Genomic DNA, 16,946 nt, shown 5'->3' with positions numbered 1-16,946 from the left:
AACTAAATCCTCAATCTCCATTACCTGAATTATTTAATATACTCATTTTTGATTTACATGACCATGTTAAAATACTTAACTACTGTGTAAATTGAGAAGTCTCTGTATGCAAATACCATTTTCTCATTTCCATGACTCTGAAGTTAGGGCACCTTGTGAGTGTGTATCCAAGTTTTTACAGGTGCCCCAGTGGCTGCACTCAGGCTTTCAGTGAACCCAGTTGGGCACTGGAAGCTAGATCAATTCACTCATGTAAGGGTAATGGTCCTCAACGCACTATATAGCTAGTAGTTTTTGAAACTTTCGTCAGTGAATAGAGGACACATTCCATATTATTTCTTTCTTTTCACATTTCTTTCTTGAGCATACTGTTACTGAGTAATACTTTTTGCCTTCCAGTCATCCCTGGCAGAAGTCACAGCAGCCTCCTACTTTGCTTCGTTACCAATGATTCCTGGGGATGCCATCCTGGATAGGGCTGGGATATTTTCCACTGGTGCTCCAACCAGTATTCACATCGTAGTTAATTCTGGTGTAGTTACAGGACAGAATCCACAGTCAACTCTCTCTGCAGTTCAGAACATGATCCTCCTTGCTAATCAAAGGTAGGTAATTTTTATTGTTTGAAGAGTCATACATTGTAATGGAGTAATGATTTGTGGATCAAAAGGGCTTCAGAATTGGTGGAATATTTTTTTGGTGAAGTTCTTATTTATAGATTTCACCGTTGATTTATCAATATGATAAAGCAAAATGATGAACCCTAAGGAGCACAGAATATTTGTCAGACATCTTGTATCCTTTCAGTCACGTTTCATTGGACAAATATTTTCTTATCTGTATAACTTTTTTTCAAGTAATGACACCATTAGTACTTTGTCTTGTTGGATATACTAGCTGAGATAGTCTTAAAGCTCGAATCTATACAAGTCAGCATACTTCTTTTGTGTTAACAATATGGAGTGGCACGTCAGCATAGTGAAACAGAGCAATTGTCCTATACCAGGGGATTTGGTAACCTTTGCCAGATTCATTAGATGTGAAATGCCATGCAGTTTAGGGCATGATTGTAACAGAAATGACAGTGAATATCAATACCTCACTTTTTGGCTTTGCTTTTCTGAATATTTTTCATTTTCTCATACACACAGTTTTACCCATATAGTGTTTAGTAACATTAGCATAATGAATGCCATTCTTCATAGTAAATACTGCTTACATATGTTTATTGTGCTCAATGAGAATGGTGTAGAAAACATCCCTTCATAAAGGCAAAAAATCATAATAATATGGGATTTTGAAGATAAGGACTACCTAGATTCTCTTGAGGAAAGTGCATTGTAGAGATATGTATTCTTAGTGTTCAGGAAAGCATCCTGCATTAGTGTCACTGGGCACACAGAAGTCAAAGAGTGAGATACATGGACAATACCTTCATATCAAAATGGCCATTTTTTTTTTTTAAATGGCCTTTAAGGCCAACTATTAAAAAATTGAAATTATGATTTTAGAAGATAAAAATTACAATTGCTTGGCAGCTTTTTAAAATATATAAGAAAGCAAGAAATCAGTGGAATGAAATACCAAGGTACAAGCTGAAAATTTTCCAAAGAGATTATCAGTTAGAGAATAGATAATCATACTGAAGCACTCAGATGGAAGGGTCACTGATACCAAAGGATGAATGAATGTGTGAAGAGCTAACTGCAAAGTTCAGAAGTGTATTCTTGAGTAGGTGTATTTCCCCCTAACATTAGAGAAAGGGAAGTGATCAAGAAAAATGCCAGAATTCTTAGGGAAGACCAAAGGAAGTTATGAAAGGAATCTGAGCTTCATGATATGAATATTTCAGATAAAATCATGACTTTTGTACTCAAAAGATGTTGAGAAATGCTTAGAAGGCCACAGGAGAAGCAGAAAAATATGATAAGGAGGAATTGCTATGAATGGAGAGGAAGAGAACAAATGTTGTATATGTTTTTGGAAAGGGACTAGAAAAATACCTTCAACTGCAGGCTGGTTGTGTCATATGTAAAATATTTTTTTTCATAATTACCCCAGGACCAATTTATGTGAAAGAGCCCTGCTGTTACCCAGGACCATTCTAAACACTCCTGCAGCCTAAGGCTGCACTGTTTTCAGTAGCAGGGAAATGTACACTCATTCGGAGTGAAAGATCTTTGATGAGATTGTACTCTTGATAATACAGCCTTGCCGAAAGTGACTTTTCACTCTTAGCGTAACTTCTTGCAAGCAGAGCCCAGTAACACTGGTACAGTATTTTAGAAGGTATTCAGCAAATGAAAAGATTAAAACAAAGAGAAGCTGCCAAAGTGAGGGACAGCACAAGGTCAGAGGGAAGAAATCATTTGTAACAAATCTTTAGGAATTCTGTGTTAGAGTGAGTGAAATAAGAGGCTTGGATGTATTGTGTTTCCCTGTGTTTTCTTGCACTGCCAGAAGACAGAGGAGGGTGACCAGAAGACAGGCATCCTTCAGTAGATCAAAGATTGTCAAAAGTAGAAGGGAAAAAAAAGATGAAAGTCAGAAGTTCCTTTTCAGTTATGTTATGAATAGACAATATGGTCACACAAGGCTCAATCTTATGGCCACAGATATTCCTATGTGAATGATTTGCCAAATGGACTAAAAAAAAAGCTTCCTGAATGTTTACAGATGAGGCAGAGCTTTTGAAAAATAAGAAGTGTATAGGATTTTGGAAACTTACAGATATACAGATACTGTCACCAGGTATGAAAAGTTGCATGGCTGAAGAAGGTCAACCAAACATAGTGTAGGAAGATGCAGTGAAAGCAGGCATAGCTATGATTCATGTGTTATTATAAAACTTTGTGAAATGCTGTTATTTATTCCCTGTAGCCATGGTAATAGCTTGATTATCTTTTGATTATAATGAAATGCTTATATGTTTGCCTGTGACACAAAGCTCTCACTCATGATATGAAGTTGATAAGGATATATTTTGAAACTGCAGTAGAGAAAGAGTGGACTCTGTTAATGCTTTATCATGTGGTGAAAGGAACAGGATGCTTCATACTACTTGAATATATTTTGTAATTGATTTTTGGTTACTGCGCCTGATGACCTGTTAATATTTTGAATGAGATGTGTTATTTTTGTAGCAGACTTAGTCTTGTAAGTTAGCAGAGCCTCATTCTATCATGATAGATCTAACATATGAAATCCTTGGGAGAATTTAGTTCTAGAGGTTTAGTTCTAGTAGTACTGGGTAGTGTATTAGTTGGTAATTCCATTTAGTAAATTCTTTTTGATGTAAAGAAATAAAAAGGAACAGAAACAGGAAAGAAAAGAAGGAATGGAGAAAAAAAAACATGAAATTAGTGTGTGGAAAAATTACCAAATGTCTTCGTAACACGAGAAAGTTGTTGATGTACTATAATGCTGCTACTGTCAAGATAAAGCAATGTAGTCAATCATTTCTTCAGTGGTGTACCTTAAATGGAATTCTCTACATACACACCTCCTGCATCAGAAATCTTCAGTATACTACATTTCACCTCCTCCTGCAAGAAGACTAAGTACGCCACCAATTTTTCATTCATACTGATTATGGGAGAAATTATTTATTAGTTTGTTATTATTTCATTGATTTACTATACTTAATTGCTGTTTCTCGTATCAGTGAGGTAGCACCAGGAAACAGACAAATAATGGCCCAACCACTCATATACACATATATACATAAATGCCTATACACGCATATATACATACATATAAATTTTGACATATCACATATACATATATATGCATACACATACACACACATACTTAGACATATACATATATACACTTGTACAAATTCATACTTGCTTGCCTTCTTCCATTCCTGGCACTATCCCTCCCCACAGGAAACAGCATCACTACCCCCAGCTTCAGCGAGGTAGCCCCAGGAAAACAGACAAAAAAGGCCATATTCGTTACGCTTTTCCCACCTAGTCTCTTGCTGTCATGTCTAATGCACCGAAACCACAGTTCCCTATCCACATCCAGGCCCCACAGACTTTTCGTGGTTTACCCCAGACGTTTCACATGCCCTGATTCAGTCTATTGACAGCATGTCGACCCCAGTATACCATTGTTCCTATTCACTCTATTCCTTGCATGCCTTTCACCCTCATGTATGTTTCGGCCCTGATTGCTCAAAATCTTTTTCACTCCATCCTTCCTCTTCCAGTTTGGTCTCCTGCTTCTCCTTATTCCCTCTATCTTGGACACGTATATCCTTTTGTAAATCTTTCCTCACTCATTCTCTTCATATGTCCAAACCATTTCAACACACCCTCTTCTACTCTCTCAACCACACTCTTTTTGTTAGTTTATATGTAGTTCAAAACTTTTTGTGTGTTTAAGTGTTTTGAATTAGATTAGATTAGTAATAAAATGGGCTAGTTTCTATAAGTACAAGAAAGGAAGCAGGGTATTCTGTGAAATGCTGTATTTTTACAGTACACTTGTAACTTTATAACTGTATAATGCTAATGGCCGTAGTATTGTACTTTTCACAATATGCCCTTTTGCCTTATATATTTACAGGGGATGCGTTGCTTGGAAAAATGTGTATGGACTGTGAGTCTCTGCTTAGTGAACTTATTAGAATGCAAGAATAGAGGGATACATTCTTGACACCTTCCAAAGTTCCCTTCCTTTCACTTTGAACAAAAACAGTGGAGTCATAAATTTTGTGTGCATGATTTTCATATGAAGGGTTCATTCCAGATTATCCAGTAGCACCTTCATTTAAAGCTGCAACATTTATTGCCTCCAGACCTTGACATATTGCTGAGTAGGTTTCTTGAATGTGAGATTAGATTAGTAATTATAGTTGCTGAACATAGTGATGCTTTCATGATCATGTTTTTATGTCATGTATACCATTTATCAACTCGCTGTCAAGAACTGAACCAGAGTATGTAAAACGTCTGGGATAAACCATGAAAAGGTTTTTGGGGCCTAGAAGTGGATAGGGAACTGTGTTCTTGGTGCATTGCATATGACAACTCAAGTATGGATGTGAGCGGATGAGGTCTTTCTTCGTCTGTGTTTCTGGGGCTACTTCGCTGACGCAAGGGGTGGCAGTCAGGTGTGGGGGTAGAAGAGAATGTATATATGTACTTTTTTTCTTTTCTTTCATGCATTTATGCTGTTTCCTGTGGAGCAGGTTGGTGTTGGGAATGGATGATGGCAAACAAGTATGAATATGCACATGTTGTATGGAGAAGGTGGATGTGTTGGAAATGAAATGTTAAGAGGACAATATATGGTGTGAGGTGGTTTGATTGAGTGAGTAATGAAAGGATAAGAGAGATGTGTGGAAATAAAGAGTGTGGTTGGGAGAGCAGAAGAGGGTGTGTTTAAATGGTTTGGACATATGGAAAGAATGAGTGAGGAAAGATTTACAAAGAGGATATATGTGTCACAGGTGAAGGGAACAAGGAGAAGTGGGAGACCAAATTGGAGGTGGAAGGATGGAGTGAAAAATACTTTGAGTGATTGGGGCCTGAACATACAGGAGGTTGAGAGGTATGCAAGGAATAGAGTGAATTGGAATGATGCGGTATACCAGGGTTGACGTGCCGTCTATGGACTGCACCAGGGCACATGAAACGTCTGGGGTAAACCTTGGAAAGGTCTGTAGGGCCTGGATGTGGATAGGGAGCTGTGGTTTAGGTGCATTACACGTGACAGCTAGAGACTGTGAATGAAAGTGGTCTTTTTTGTTTGTTTTTCTTGTGCTACTTTTCGCTGAAGCAGGGGGGGTAGCAATGCTGTTACGTGTGGGGCAGGGTAGCATCAGGAATGGATGAAAGCAAGCAAGTATGAGTATGTACATGTGTATATGTCTGTATATGTGTATGCATATATTGATATGTATATGTGTTTATATGGGCGTATGTGTACACACATATGTATATGAGTGGATAGGCCATTCTTTGTCTGTTTCCTGGGGCTACCTCGCTGACATGGGAAATGGCAATAAAGTATAACAATAATGATAATGATATATTTATTATATTGTTATACATAATCGCTGTTTCCCATGTCAGTGAGTTAGCACCAGGAAATAGCCGAAGAATGGCCCATCTGCTCATGTACACATATATATCCATAAGCGCCCATATATGCGCATATACATGCACACATACAGAGGTGTACATATATATGCATGTACATATTCATACTTGCTTGCATTCATCCATTTCTGGCGCTACTCTGCCCCACAGGAAAGAGCATCTCTACCCTCTACTTCAGTTAGGTAGCTCCAGGAACACAGACAAAAAAGGCCACATTCATTCACACTCAGTCTCTGGCTGTCATGTGTAATGCACTGAAACCACAGCCCTCTATCCCATCCAGGCCCCACAGACCTTTCCATGGTTTACCCCAGATGCTTCACATGCCTTGGTTCAGTCCATTGACAGTGTGTTGACCCTTGTATGCCACATCTTTCCAATGTACTCGATTCCTTGCACGCCTTTCACCTTCCTGTATGTTTAGGCCCTGATTGCTCAAAATCTTTTAAACTCCATCCTTCCACCAACAATTTGGTCTCCTGCTTCTCCTTGTCCCTCCACCTCTGACACATATATCCTCTTTGTAAACCTTTCCTCACTCATTCTCTCCATATGTTCAAACACTTTCAACATACCCTCCTCTGCTCTCTCAACTACACTTTTTACTTCCACACTTCTCTCTTGCCCTTTCATTACTTACTTGATCAAAACACCTCACATCACATATTGTCCTCAGACATAATTTCTAACACATCCACCCTCCTCCATACCATCCCTACAGCCCATGCCTCACAACCATATAACATTTTTGGAACTACTAGTCCTTCAAACATACCCATTTTTGCTCTCTGAGATAACGTTCTTTTCTTCCACACATTCTTCATCTCTATCAGAACCTTTGCTCCCTCCCCTACCTTGTGACTCACTTCCACTTCCATCTGCTCCTAAGTCCACTCCCAGATATCTAAAACACTCCACTTCCTCCAATTTTTATCCATTCAAATTTACATCCCAATGAACTTATCCCACAACCCTACTAAACTTAATAACCTTGCTCTTATTCACATTCACTCCCAGTTTTATCCTTTTTACCAAACTCAGTCACCAAATTTTGCAAAATTCTCACACGAATCAGCCACTAAAGCTGGATCATCGGTGAACAACTGACTCACTTCCACAAGCCCTCTCATCCACAACAGAACTGCATACTTGCTCCTCTTTCCAAAACTCTTGCATTTACTTCTCGAACTACCCCATCCATAAACAAATTAAACAACCATGAGGACTTCACACACCTCTGCTGCAAACAGACATTCACTGGGAACCAATCACTCTTCTCTCTTCCTACTTGTACAAATGCCTTACATCCTTGGTAAAAGCTTTTCACTGCTTCTAGTGAGTTACCTCCCACACCATATACTCGAAAAACCTTCCACAAAGCATCTCTATCAACTCTATCATATGCCTTCTCCAGATCCATAAATGCCAGTTTCAAATCCATCTGTTTTTCTAAGCATTTCCCACATATATTCTTCAAAGCAAACACTTGAACCACACATCCTCTCCCACTTCTGAAACCACACTGATCTTCCCCAGTCTGATGCTCTGTACTGTCAATACCCTCCATATAATTTCCCAAGAATGCTCAACATACTTATGCCTATGTAGTTTGAACGCACTTTTATCCCCTTTGCCTTGTACAGTGGCACTATGCATGCATTCAGCCAATCCTCAGGCACTACACCATGGTCCATACATACATTGAATATCCTTACCAACCAATCAACAACACAGTCACCCCCATTTTTTAATGAATTCCACTGCAGTACTGTCCGAACCCTGCCACCTTGCCAGATTTCATCTTCCATAAAGCTTTCACTATCTCTTCTCTCTTTACCAAACCATTCTCCCCTACCAAACCACCCTATATCTGCCACTCTGTCATTGAACACATTCAACAAACCTTCAAAATTTTCACTTCATCTCCTTACTTCATCACTACCTGTTATTACCTCCCCACTTGCCCACTTCACCGACGTTCCCACCTGTTCTCTCGTCTTACTCACGTTATATATCTTCTTCCAAAAGATCTTTTTATTTTCCTTAAAATTTAATGGTACTCTCCCACCCCAACTCTCATTTGCCCTCTTTTTCAACCCTTGCACTTCACTCTTGACCTCCTGCAGCTTTCTTTTATACATCTCCCAGTCATTTGCACTACTTCCCTGCGAGTATCATCCAAACATCTCTCTTTTCTCTTTCACTAACAACCTTACTTCTTCATCTCACCACTCACTACCCTTTCTGATCTGCCCACCTCCCACCTTTCTCATGCCACATGCATCTTTTGCATGAGCCATCCCTGCTTCCCTAAATACATCCTATTCCTCAGCCAATCCCCACGTGTCATTTGCTCTCACCCTTTGCCGTTCTACGCTCAATCTCTCCTGGTACTTCCTCACATAAGTCTCCTTTCCAAGCTTGCTTACTCTCACCGCTATCTTCTCCCCAACATTCTCTCTTCTTTTTTGAAAACCTCTAGAAATCTTCACTGTCACCGATACAAGATAGTGATCAGACATCCCTCCAGCTGCCTCTCTCAAGACATTAACATCCAGAAGTCTCTTTTACACGCCTATCAATTAAGACGTAATCTAATACTGCCCTTTGACCATATCTCCTACTCACATTATACTTATGTATATCTCTCTTTTTTTAACCAGGTATTCCCAATCACCAGTCTTTTTTTAGCACACAAATCCCTACAACACTGAACACCCCATGCACACCAATTATACCCTCAACTGCCACATTACTCACATTTATATCACCCGTCACTATACCTCAGTCTCATGCATCAAAGCTGCTTATACACTCACTCACCTACTCCATAAACACTTGCCTCTCATGATCTTTCTTCTCATGACCAGGTGCATAAGCACCAATAATCATCCATGTCTCTCCATCCACTTTCAGTTTAACCCAAATCAATCTAGAATTTACTTCCTTACACTCCATCACATACTCCCACAACTCTTGCTTCAGAAAGAGTGCTACTCCTTCCTTAGCTCTTGTCCTCTCACCAACCCTTGACTTTACTCCCAAGACTTTCCCAAACCACTCTTTCCCTTTGCCCTTGAGCTTCGTTTCACTCAGGGCTAGAACATCCAGGTTTCTTTCCTGAAACATACTGCCTATCTCTCTTTTCTTCTCATCTTGGTTTCATCCTTACACTTTCAGACACCCCAAACTGAGCCTTCGAGGAGGATGAGTACTCCCCACTTGACTTCTTTTTCTGCTTCCTGTATCAGCGAGGTAGCACCAGGAAACAGACAAAGACTAGCCCATCCACTCATGTACACATACACACACACACACACATTTACACACACACACACATATGTATGATTTTATTTTTTCCTTTTGCTTTGTCGCTTTCTCCTGCGTTAGCGAGTTAGCGCAAGGAAACAGACGAAAGAATGGCCCAACCCACCCACATACACATGTATATACTTACACGTCCACACACGCAAATATACATACCTATACATCTCAACATATACATATATTGGAAAGGATCACAATTTTGCGCGTGATCAAGATATTCCTGTGAGTCCACGGGGAAAATGAAACATGAAAAGTTCCCAAGTGCACTTTCGTGTCATAATCACATCATCATAGTTTTGGTTTTGGACAATCACATGTTTACCAAATGGCGTCCTAGCTTCGTCTCTTCGATGTATATCAACTGACTGTTACATTTCTCTCTTGTGTCTCCCCTGATGATGTGATTATTACACGAAAGTGCACTTGGGAACTTTTCGTGTTTCATTTTCCCCGTGGACTCACAGGAATATACATATATATATATACACACAGACATATACACATTTACATAATTCATACTGGCTGCCTTTATTCATTCCCATCGCCACCCCACCACACATGAAATAAAAACCCCCTCCCCCCTCATGTGTGCGAGGTAGCACTAGGAAAAGACAACAAAGGCCACTTTCGTTCACACTCAGTCTCTAGCTGTCATGTAATAATGCACCGAAACCACAGCTCCCTTTCCACATCCAGGCCCCACACAACTTTCCATGGTTTACCCCAGACACTTCACATGCCCTGGTTTAATTCATTGACAGCATGTCAATTTCGGTATACCACATCATTCCAATTCACTCTATTCCTTGCACGCCTTTCACCCCCCTGCATGTTCAGGCCCCGATCACTCAAAATCTTTTTCACTCCATCTTTCACCTCCAATTTGGTCTCCCACTTCTCCTCGTTCCCTCCACCTCTGACACATATATCCTCTTGGTCAATCTTTCCTCACTCATTCTCTCCATGTGACCAAACCATTTCAAAACACCCTCTTCTGCTCTCTCAACCACACTCTTTCTATTACCATACATCTCTCTTACCCTATTATTACTTACTCGATCAAACCACCTCACACCACATATTGTCCTCAAACATCTCATTTCCAGCACATCCACCCTTCTCCGCACAACTCTATCTATAGCCCACGCCTCGCTAACATGTAACATTGTTGGAACCACTATTCCTTCAAACATACCCATTTCTGCTATCCAAGATAATGTTCTCGACTTCCACACATTCTTCAAAGCTCCCAGAACTTTCGCCCCCTCCCCCACCCTATGATTTACTTCCACTTCCATGGTTCCATCTGCTGCCAAATCCACTCCCAGATATCTAAAACACTCACTTCCTTCCAGTTTTTCTCCATTCAAACTTACCTCCCAATTGACTTGTCCCTCAACCCCACTGTACCTAATAACCTTGCTCTTAATCACATTTACTCTCAGCTTTCTTCTTTCACACACGCTTTACCAAACTCAGTCACCAGCTTCTGCAGTTTCTCACACGAATCAGCCACCAGCGCTGTATCATCAGCGAACAACAACTGACTCACTTCCCAAGCTCTCTCATCCACAACAGACTGCATACTTGCCCCTCTTTCCAAAACTCTTGCATTCACCTCCCTAACAACCCCATCCATAAACAAATTAAACAACCATGGAGACATCACACACCCCTGCTGCAAACCTACATTCACTGAGAACCAATCACTTTCCTCTCTTCCTACATGTACACCTGCCTTACATCCTCGATAAAAACTTTTCACAACTTGCCTCCCATACCATATACTCTTATACCTTCCACAGAGCATCTCTATCAACTGTTATCATATGCCTTCTCCAGATCCATAAATGCTACATACAAATCCATTTGCTTTTCTAAGTATTTCTCGCATACGTTCTTCAAAGCAAACACCTGATCCACACATCCTCTACCACTTCTGAAACCACACTGCTCTTCCCCAGTCTGATGCTCTGTACATGCCTTCAGCCTCTCAATCAATACCCTCCCATATAGTTTCCTAGGAATACTCAACAAACTTATACCTCTGTAATTTGAGCCTTCGCCTTTGTCCCCTTTGCCTTTGTACAATGGCAGTATGCAAGCATTCCACCAATCCTCAGGCACCTCACCATGAATCATACATACATTGAATAAACTTACCAACCAGTCAACAATACAGTCACCCTCTTTTTTAATAAATTCCACTGCAGTACCATCCAAACCCGCTGCCTTGCCGGCTTTCATCTTCCGCAATGCTTTTACTACCTCTTCTCTGTTTACCAAATCATTTTCCCATATCCCTCTCACTTTGCACACCACCTCAATCAAAACACCCTCTATCTGCAACTCTATCATCAAACACATTCAACAAACCTTCCAAATACTCACTCCATCTCCTTCTCACATCACCACTACTTGTTATCACCTCACCGTTAGCCCCCTTCACTGAAGTTCCCATTTCTTCCTTCACTGAAGTTCCCATTTCTTCCCTTGTCTTACGCACTTTATTTACCTCCTTCCAAAACATCTTTTTATTCTCCCTAAAATTTAATGATACTCTCTCACCCCAACTCTCATTTGCCCTCTTTTTCATCTGTTGCACCTTGACCTCCTGCCTCTTTCTTTTATACATCTCCCAGTCATATGCATTTTTCCCTGCAAAAATCATCCAAATGCCTCTCTCTTCTCTTTCACTAATAATCTTACTTCTTTATCCCACCACTCACTACCCTTTCTAATCTACCCACCCCCTATGTCATGCCACAAGCATCTTTTGCACAAGCCGTCACTGCTTCCCTAAATACATCCCATTCCTCTCCCACTCCCCTTACCTCCTTTGTTCTCACCTTTTTCCATTCTGTACTCAGTCTCTCCTGGTACTTCCTCACACAAGTCTCATTCCCAAGCTCACTTACTCTCACCACTCTCTTCACCCCAACATTCTCACTTCTTTTCTGAAATCCACTACAAATCTTCACCTTCACCTCCACAAGATAATGATCAGACATCCCTCCAATTGCACCTCTCAGCACATTAACATCCAAAAGTCTTTCTTTCGCATGCCTATCAATTAACACGTAATCCAATAACGCTCTCTGGCCATCTCTCCTACTTACGTATGTATACTTATGTATATCTCTCTTTTTAAACCAGGTATTCCTAATCACCAGTCCTTTTTCAGCACATAAATCTACAAGATCTTCATTTCCATTTACAACACCGAACACCCCATGTATACCAATTATTCCCTCAGCTGCCACATTACTCACCTTTGCATTCAAATCACCCATCATTATAACCCGGTCTTGTGCATCAAAACCACTAACACACTCATTCAGCTGCTCCCAAAACTCTTGCCTCTCATGATTTTTCTTCTCATGCCCAGGTGCATATTAGGTACAGTAGGGTTGAGGGTCAAGTCATTTGGGAGGTAAGTTTGAATGGAGAAAAACTGGAGGAAGTGAAGTGTTTTAGATATCTGGGAGTGGATTTGGCAGTGGATGGAACCATGGAAGCAGAAGTGAATCATAGGGTGGGGGAGGGGGCGAAAATTCTGGGAGCCTTGAAGAATGTGTGGAAGTCGAGAACATTATCTTGAAAGCAAAAATGGGTATGTTTGAAGGAATAGTGGTTCTAACAATGTTGTATCATTGCGAGGCGTGGGCTATGGATAGAGTTGTGCGCAGGAGGGTGGATGTGCCTTAAATGAGATGTTTGAGGACAATATGTGGTGTGAGGTGGTCTGATTGAGTAAGTAATGTAAGGGTAAGAGAGAAGTGTGGTAATAAAAAGAGTGTGATTGAGAGAGCAGAAGAGGGTGTTTTGAAATGGTTTGGGCACATAGAGAGAATGAGTGAGGAAAGATTGACCAAGAGGATATATGTGTCAGAGGTGGAAGGAACAAGGAGAAGTGGGAGACCAAATTGGAGGTGGAAAGATGGAGTGAAAAAGATTATGAGTGATCGGGGCCAGAACATGCAGGAGGGTGAAAGGCGTGCAAGGAATAGAGTGAATTGGAACGATGTGGTATACCGAGGTCGACATGCTGTCAGTGGATTGAACCAGGGCATGTGAAGAATCTGGGGTAAACCATGGAAAGTTGTGTAGGGCCTGGATGTGGAAAGGGAGCTGTGGTATCGGTGCATCATTACATGACAGCTAGAGACTGAGTGTGAATGAATGGGGCCTTTGTTGTCTTTTCCTAGCGCTACCTCGCATACATGATGGGGGAGGGGGTTGTTATCCATGTGTGGTGGGGTGGTGATGGGAATAAATAAAGGCAGACAGTATGAATTATGTACATGTGTATGTATGTATATGTCTGTGTGTGTATATATATGTGTACATTGAGATGTATAGGTATGTATATTTGCGTGTGTGGACGTGCATGTATATACATGTGTATGTGGGTGGGTTGGGCCATTCTTTCGTCTGTTTCCTTGCGCTACCTTGCTAACGCGGGAGACAGCGACAAAGCATAATAAAAAGAAATCCTCCCCTCCTTGTATTTTTTAACTTTCTAAAATGGGAAACAGAAGAAGGAGTCACGCGGGGAGTGCTCATCCACCTCGAAGGCTCAGACTGGGGTGTCTAAATGTGTGTGGATGTAACCGAGATGTGAAAAAAGGAGAGATAGGTAGTATGTTTCAGGAAAGGAACCTGGATGTTTTGGCTCTGAGTGAAACGAAGCTCAAGGGTAAAGGGGAAGAGTGGTTTGGGAATGTCTTGGGAGTAAAGTCAGGGGTTAGTGAGAGGACAAGAGCAAGGGAAGGAGTAGCAGTACTCCTGAAACAGGAGTTGTGGGAGTATGTGATAGAATGTAAGAAAGTAAATTCTCGATTGATATGGGTAAAACTGAAAGTTGATGGAGAGAGATGGGTGATTATTGGTGCATATGCACCTGGGCATGAGAAGAAAGATCATGAGAGGGAAGTGTTTTGGGAGCAGCTGAATGAGTGTGTTAGTGGTTTTGATGCATGAGACCGGGTTATAGTGATGGGTGATTTGAATGCAAAGGTGAGTAATGTGGCAGTTGAGGGAATAATTGGTATACAATAGGTGTTCAGTGTTGTAAATGGAAATGGTGAAGAGCTTGTTGATTTATGTGCTGAAAAAGGACTGGTGATTAGGAATACCTGGTTTAAAAAGCGAGATATATATAAGTATACGTATGTAAGTAGGAGAGATGGCCAGAGAGCATTATTGGATTACGTGTTAATTGACAGGCACGCAAAACATAGACTTTTGGATGTTAATGTGCTGAGAGGTGCAACTGGAGGGATGTCTGATCATTATCTTGTGGAGGCTAAGGTGAAGATTTGTATGGGTTTTCAGAAAAGAAGAGTGAATGTTGGGGTGAAGAGGGTGGTGAGAGTAAGTGAGCTTGGGAAGGAGACTTGTGTGAGGAAGTACCAGGAGAGACTGAGTACAGAATGGAAAAAGGTGAGAACAATGGAAGTAAGGGGAGTGGGGGAGGAATGGGCTGTATTTAGGGAATCAGTGATGGATTGCGCAAAAGATACTTGTGGCATGAGAAGAGTGGGAGGTGAGTTGATTAGAAAGGGTAGTGAGTGGGGGGGATGAAGAAGTAAGATTATTAGTGAAAGGGAAGAGAGAGGCATTTGGACGATTTTTGCAGGGAAAAAATGCAGTTGAGTGGGAGATGTATAAAAGAAAGACAGGAGGTCAAGAAAAAGGTGCAAGAGGTGAAAAAGAGGGCAAATGAGAGTTGGGGTGAGAGAGTATCATTAAATTTTAGGGAGAATAAAAAGATGTTCTGGAAGGAGGTAAATAAAGTGCGTAAGACAAGGGAGCAAATGGGAACTTCAGTGAAGGGCGCAAATGGGGAGGTGATAACAAGTAGTGGGGATGTGAGAAGGAGATGGAGTGAGTATTTTGAAAGTTTGTTGAATGTGTTTGATGATAGAGTGGCAGATATAGGGTGTTTTGGTCGAGGTGGTGTGCAAAGTGAGAGGGTTAGGGAAAATGATTTGGTAAACAGAGAAGAGGTAGTAAAAGCTTTGCGGAAGATGAAAGCCGGCAAGGCAGCAGGTTTGGATGGTATTGCAGTGGAATTTATTATAAAAGGGGGTGAGTGTATTATTGACTGGTTGGTAAGGTTATTTAACGTATGTATGACTCATGGTGAGGTGCCTGAGGATTGGCGGAATGCGTGCATAGTGCCATTGTACAAAGGCAAAGGGGATAAGAGTGAGTGCTCAAATTACAGAGGTATAAGTTTGTTGAGTATTCCTGGTAAATTATATGGGAGGGTACTGATTGAGAGGGTGAAGGCATGTACAGAGCATCAGATTGGGGAAGAGCAGTGTGGTTTCAGAAGTGGTAGAGGATGTGTGGATCAGGTGTTTGCTTTGAAGAATGTATGTGAGAAATACTTAGAAAAGCAAATGAATTTGTATGTAGCATTTATGGATCTGGAGAAGGCATATGATGGAGTTGATAGAGATGCTCTGTGGAAGGTATTAAGAATATATGGTGTGGGAGGCAAGTTGTTAGAAGCAGTGAAAAGTTTTTATCAAGGATGTAAGGCATGTGTACGTGTAGGAAGAGAGGAAAGTGATTGGTTCTCAGTGAAGGTAGGTTTGTGGCAGGGGTGTGTGATGTCTCCATGGTTGTTTAATTTGTTTGTGGATGGGGTTGTTAGGGAGGTAAATGCAAGAGTTTTGGAAAGAGGGGCAAGTATGAAGTCTGTTGGGGATGAGAGAGCTTGGGAAGTGAGTCAGTTGTTGTTCACTGATGATAGTGCTGATGGCTGATTCATGTGAGAAACTGCAGAAGCTGGTGACTGAGTTTGGTAAAGTGTGTGAAAGAAGAAAGTTAAGAGTAAATGTGAATAAGAGCAAGGTTATTAGGTACAGTAGGGTTGAGGGTCAAGTCAATTGGGAGGTAAGTTTGAATGGAGAAAAACTGGAGGAAGTGAAGTGTGTTAGATATCTGGGAGTGGATCTGGCAGCGGATGGAACCATGGAAGCGGAAGTGGATCATAGGGTGGGGGAGGGGGCGAAAATCTGGGAGCCTTGAAGAATGTGTGGAAGTCGAGAACATTATCTCGGAAAGCAAAAATGGGTATGTTTGAAGGAATAGTGGTTCCAACAATGTTGTATGGTTGCGAGGCGTGGGCTATGGATAGAGTTGTGCGCAGGAGGATGGATGTGCTGGAAATGAGATGTTTGAGGACAATGTGTGGTGTGAGGTGGTTTGATCGAGTAAGTAACGTAAGGGTAAGAGAGATGTGTGGAAATAAAAAGAGCGTGGTTGAGAGAGCAGAAGAGGGTGTTTTGAAATGGTTTGGGCACATGGAGAGAATGAGTGAGGAAAGATTGACCAAGAGGATATATGTGTCAGAGGTGGAGGGAACGAGGAGAAGTGGGAGACCAAATTGGAGGTGGAAAGATGGAGTGAAAAAGATTTTGTGTGATCGGGGCCTGAACATGCAGGAGGGTGAAAGGAGGGCAAGGAATAGAGTGAATTGGATCGATGTGG

The 16,946-nt window shown here is 41.2% G+C and overlaps 1 protein-coding gene across 2 annotated transcripts in view; it reads left to right on the top strand.

Annotated features, from left to right (window-relative positions):
* Positions 1-16,946, top strand: part of LOC139745689 (glutamine amidotransferase-like class 1 domain-containing protein 1) — a 68,798-nt gene that overhangs the window by 33,144 nt on the left and 18,708 nt on the right. For both annotated transcript variants that reach the window (XM_071656120.1, XM_071656119.1), the window contains exon 6: positions 400-605. In XM_071656120.1, the coding sequence (XP_071512221.1) occupies positions 400-605 (206 nt within the window). The remainder of the gene's footprint in view (positions 1-399; positions 606-16,946) is intronic.

This window comes from Panulirus ornatus, chromosome 62 (genome assembly GCF_036320965.1).
Source record: "Panulirus ornatus isolate Po-2019 chromosome 62, ASM3632096v1, whole genome shotgun sequence".
Lineage (NCBI taxonomy): Eukaryota > Metazoa > Arthropoda > Malacostraca > Decapoda > Palinuridae > Panulirus > Panulirus ornatus.
Note: the sequence above shows the minus strand (reverse complement) of the source record. Positions and strands in the feature narration are given on the sequence as shown.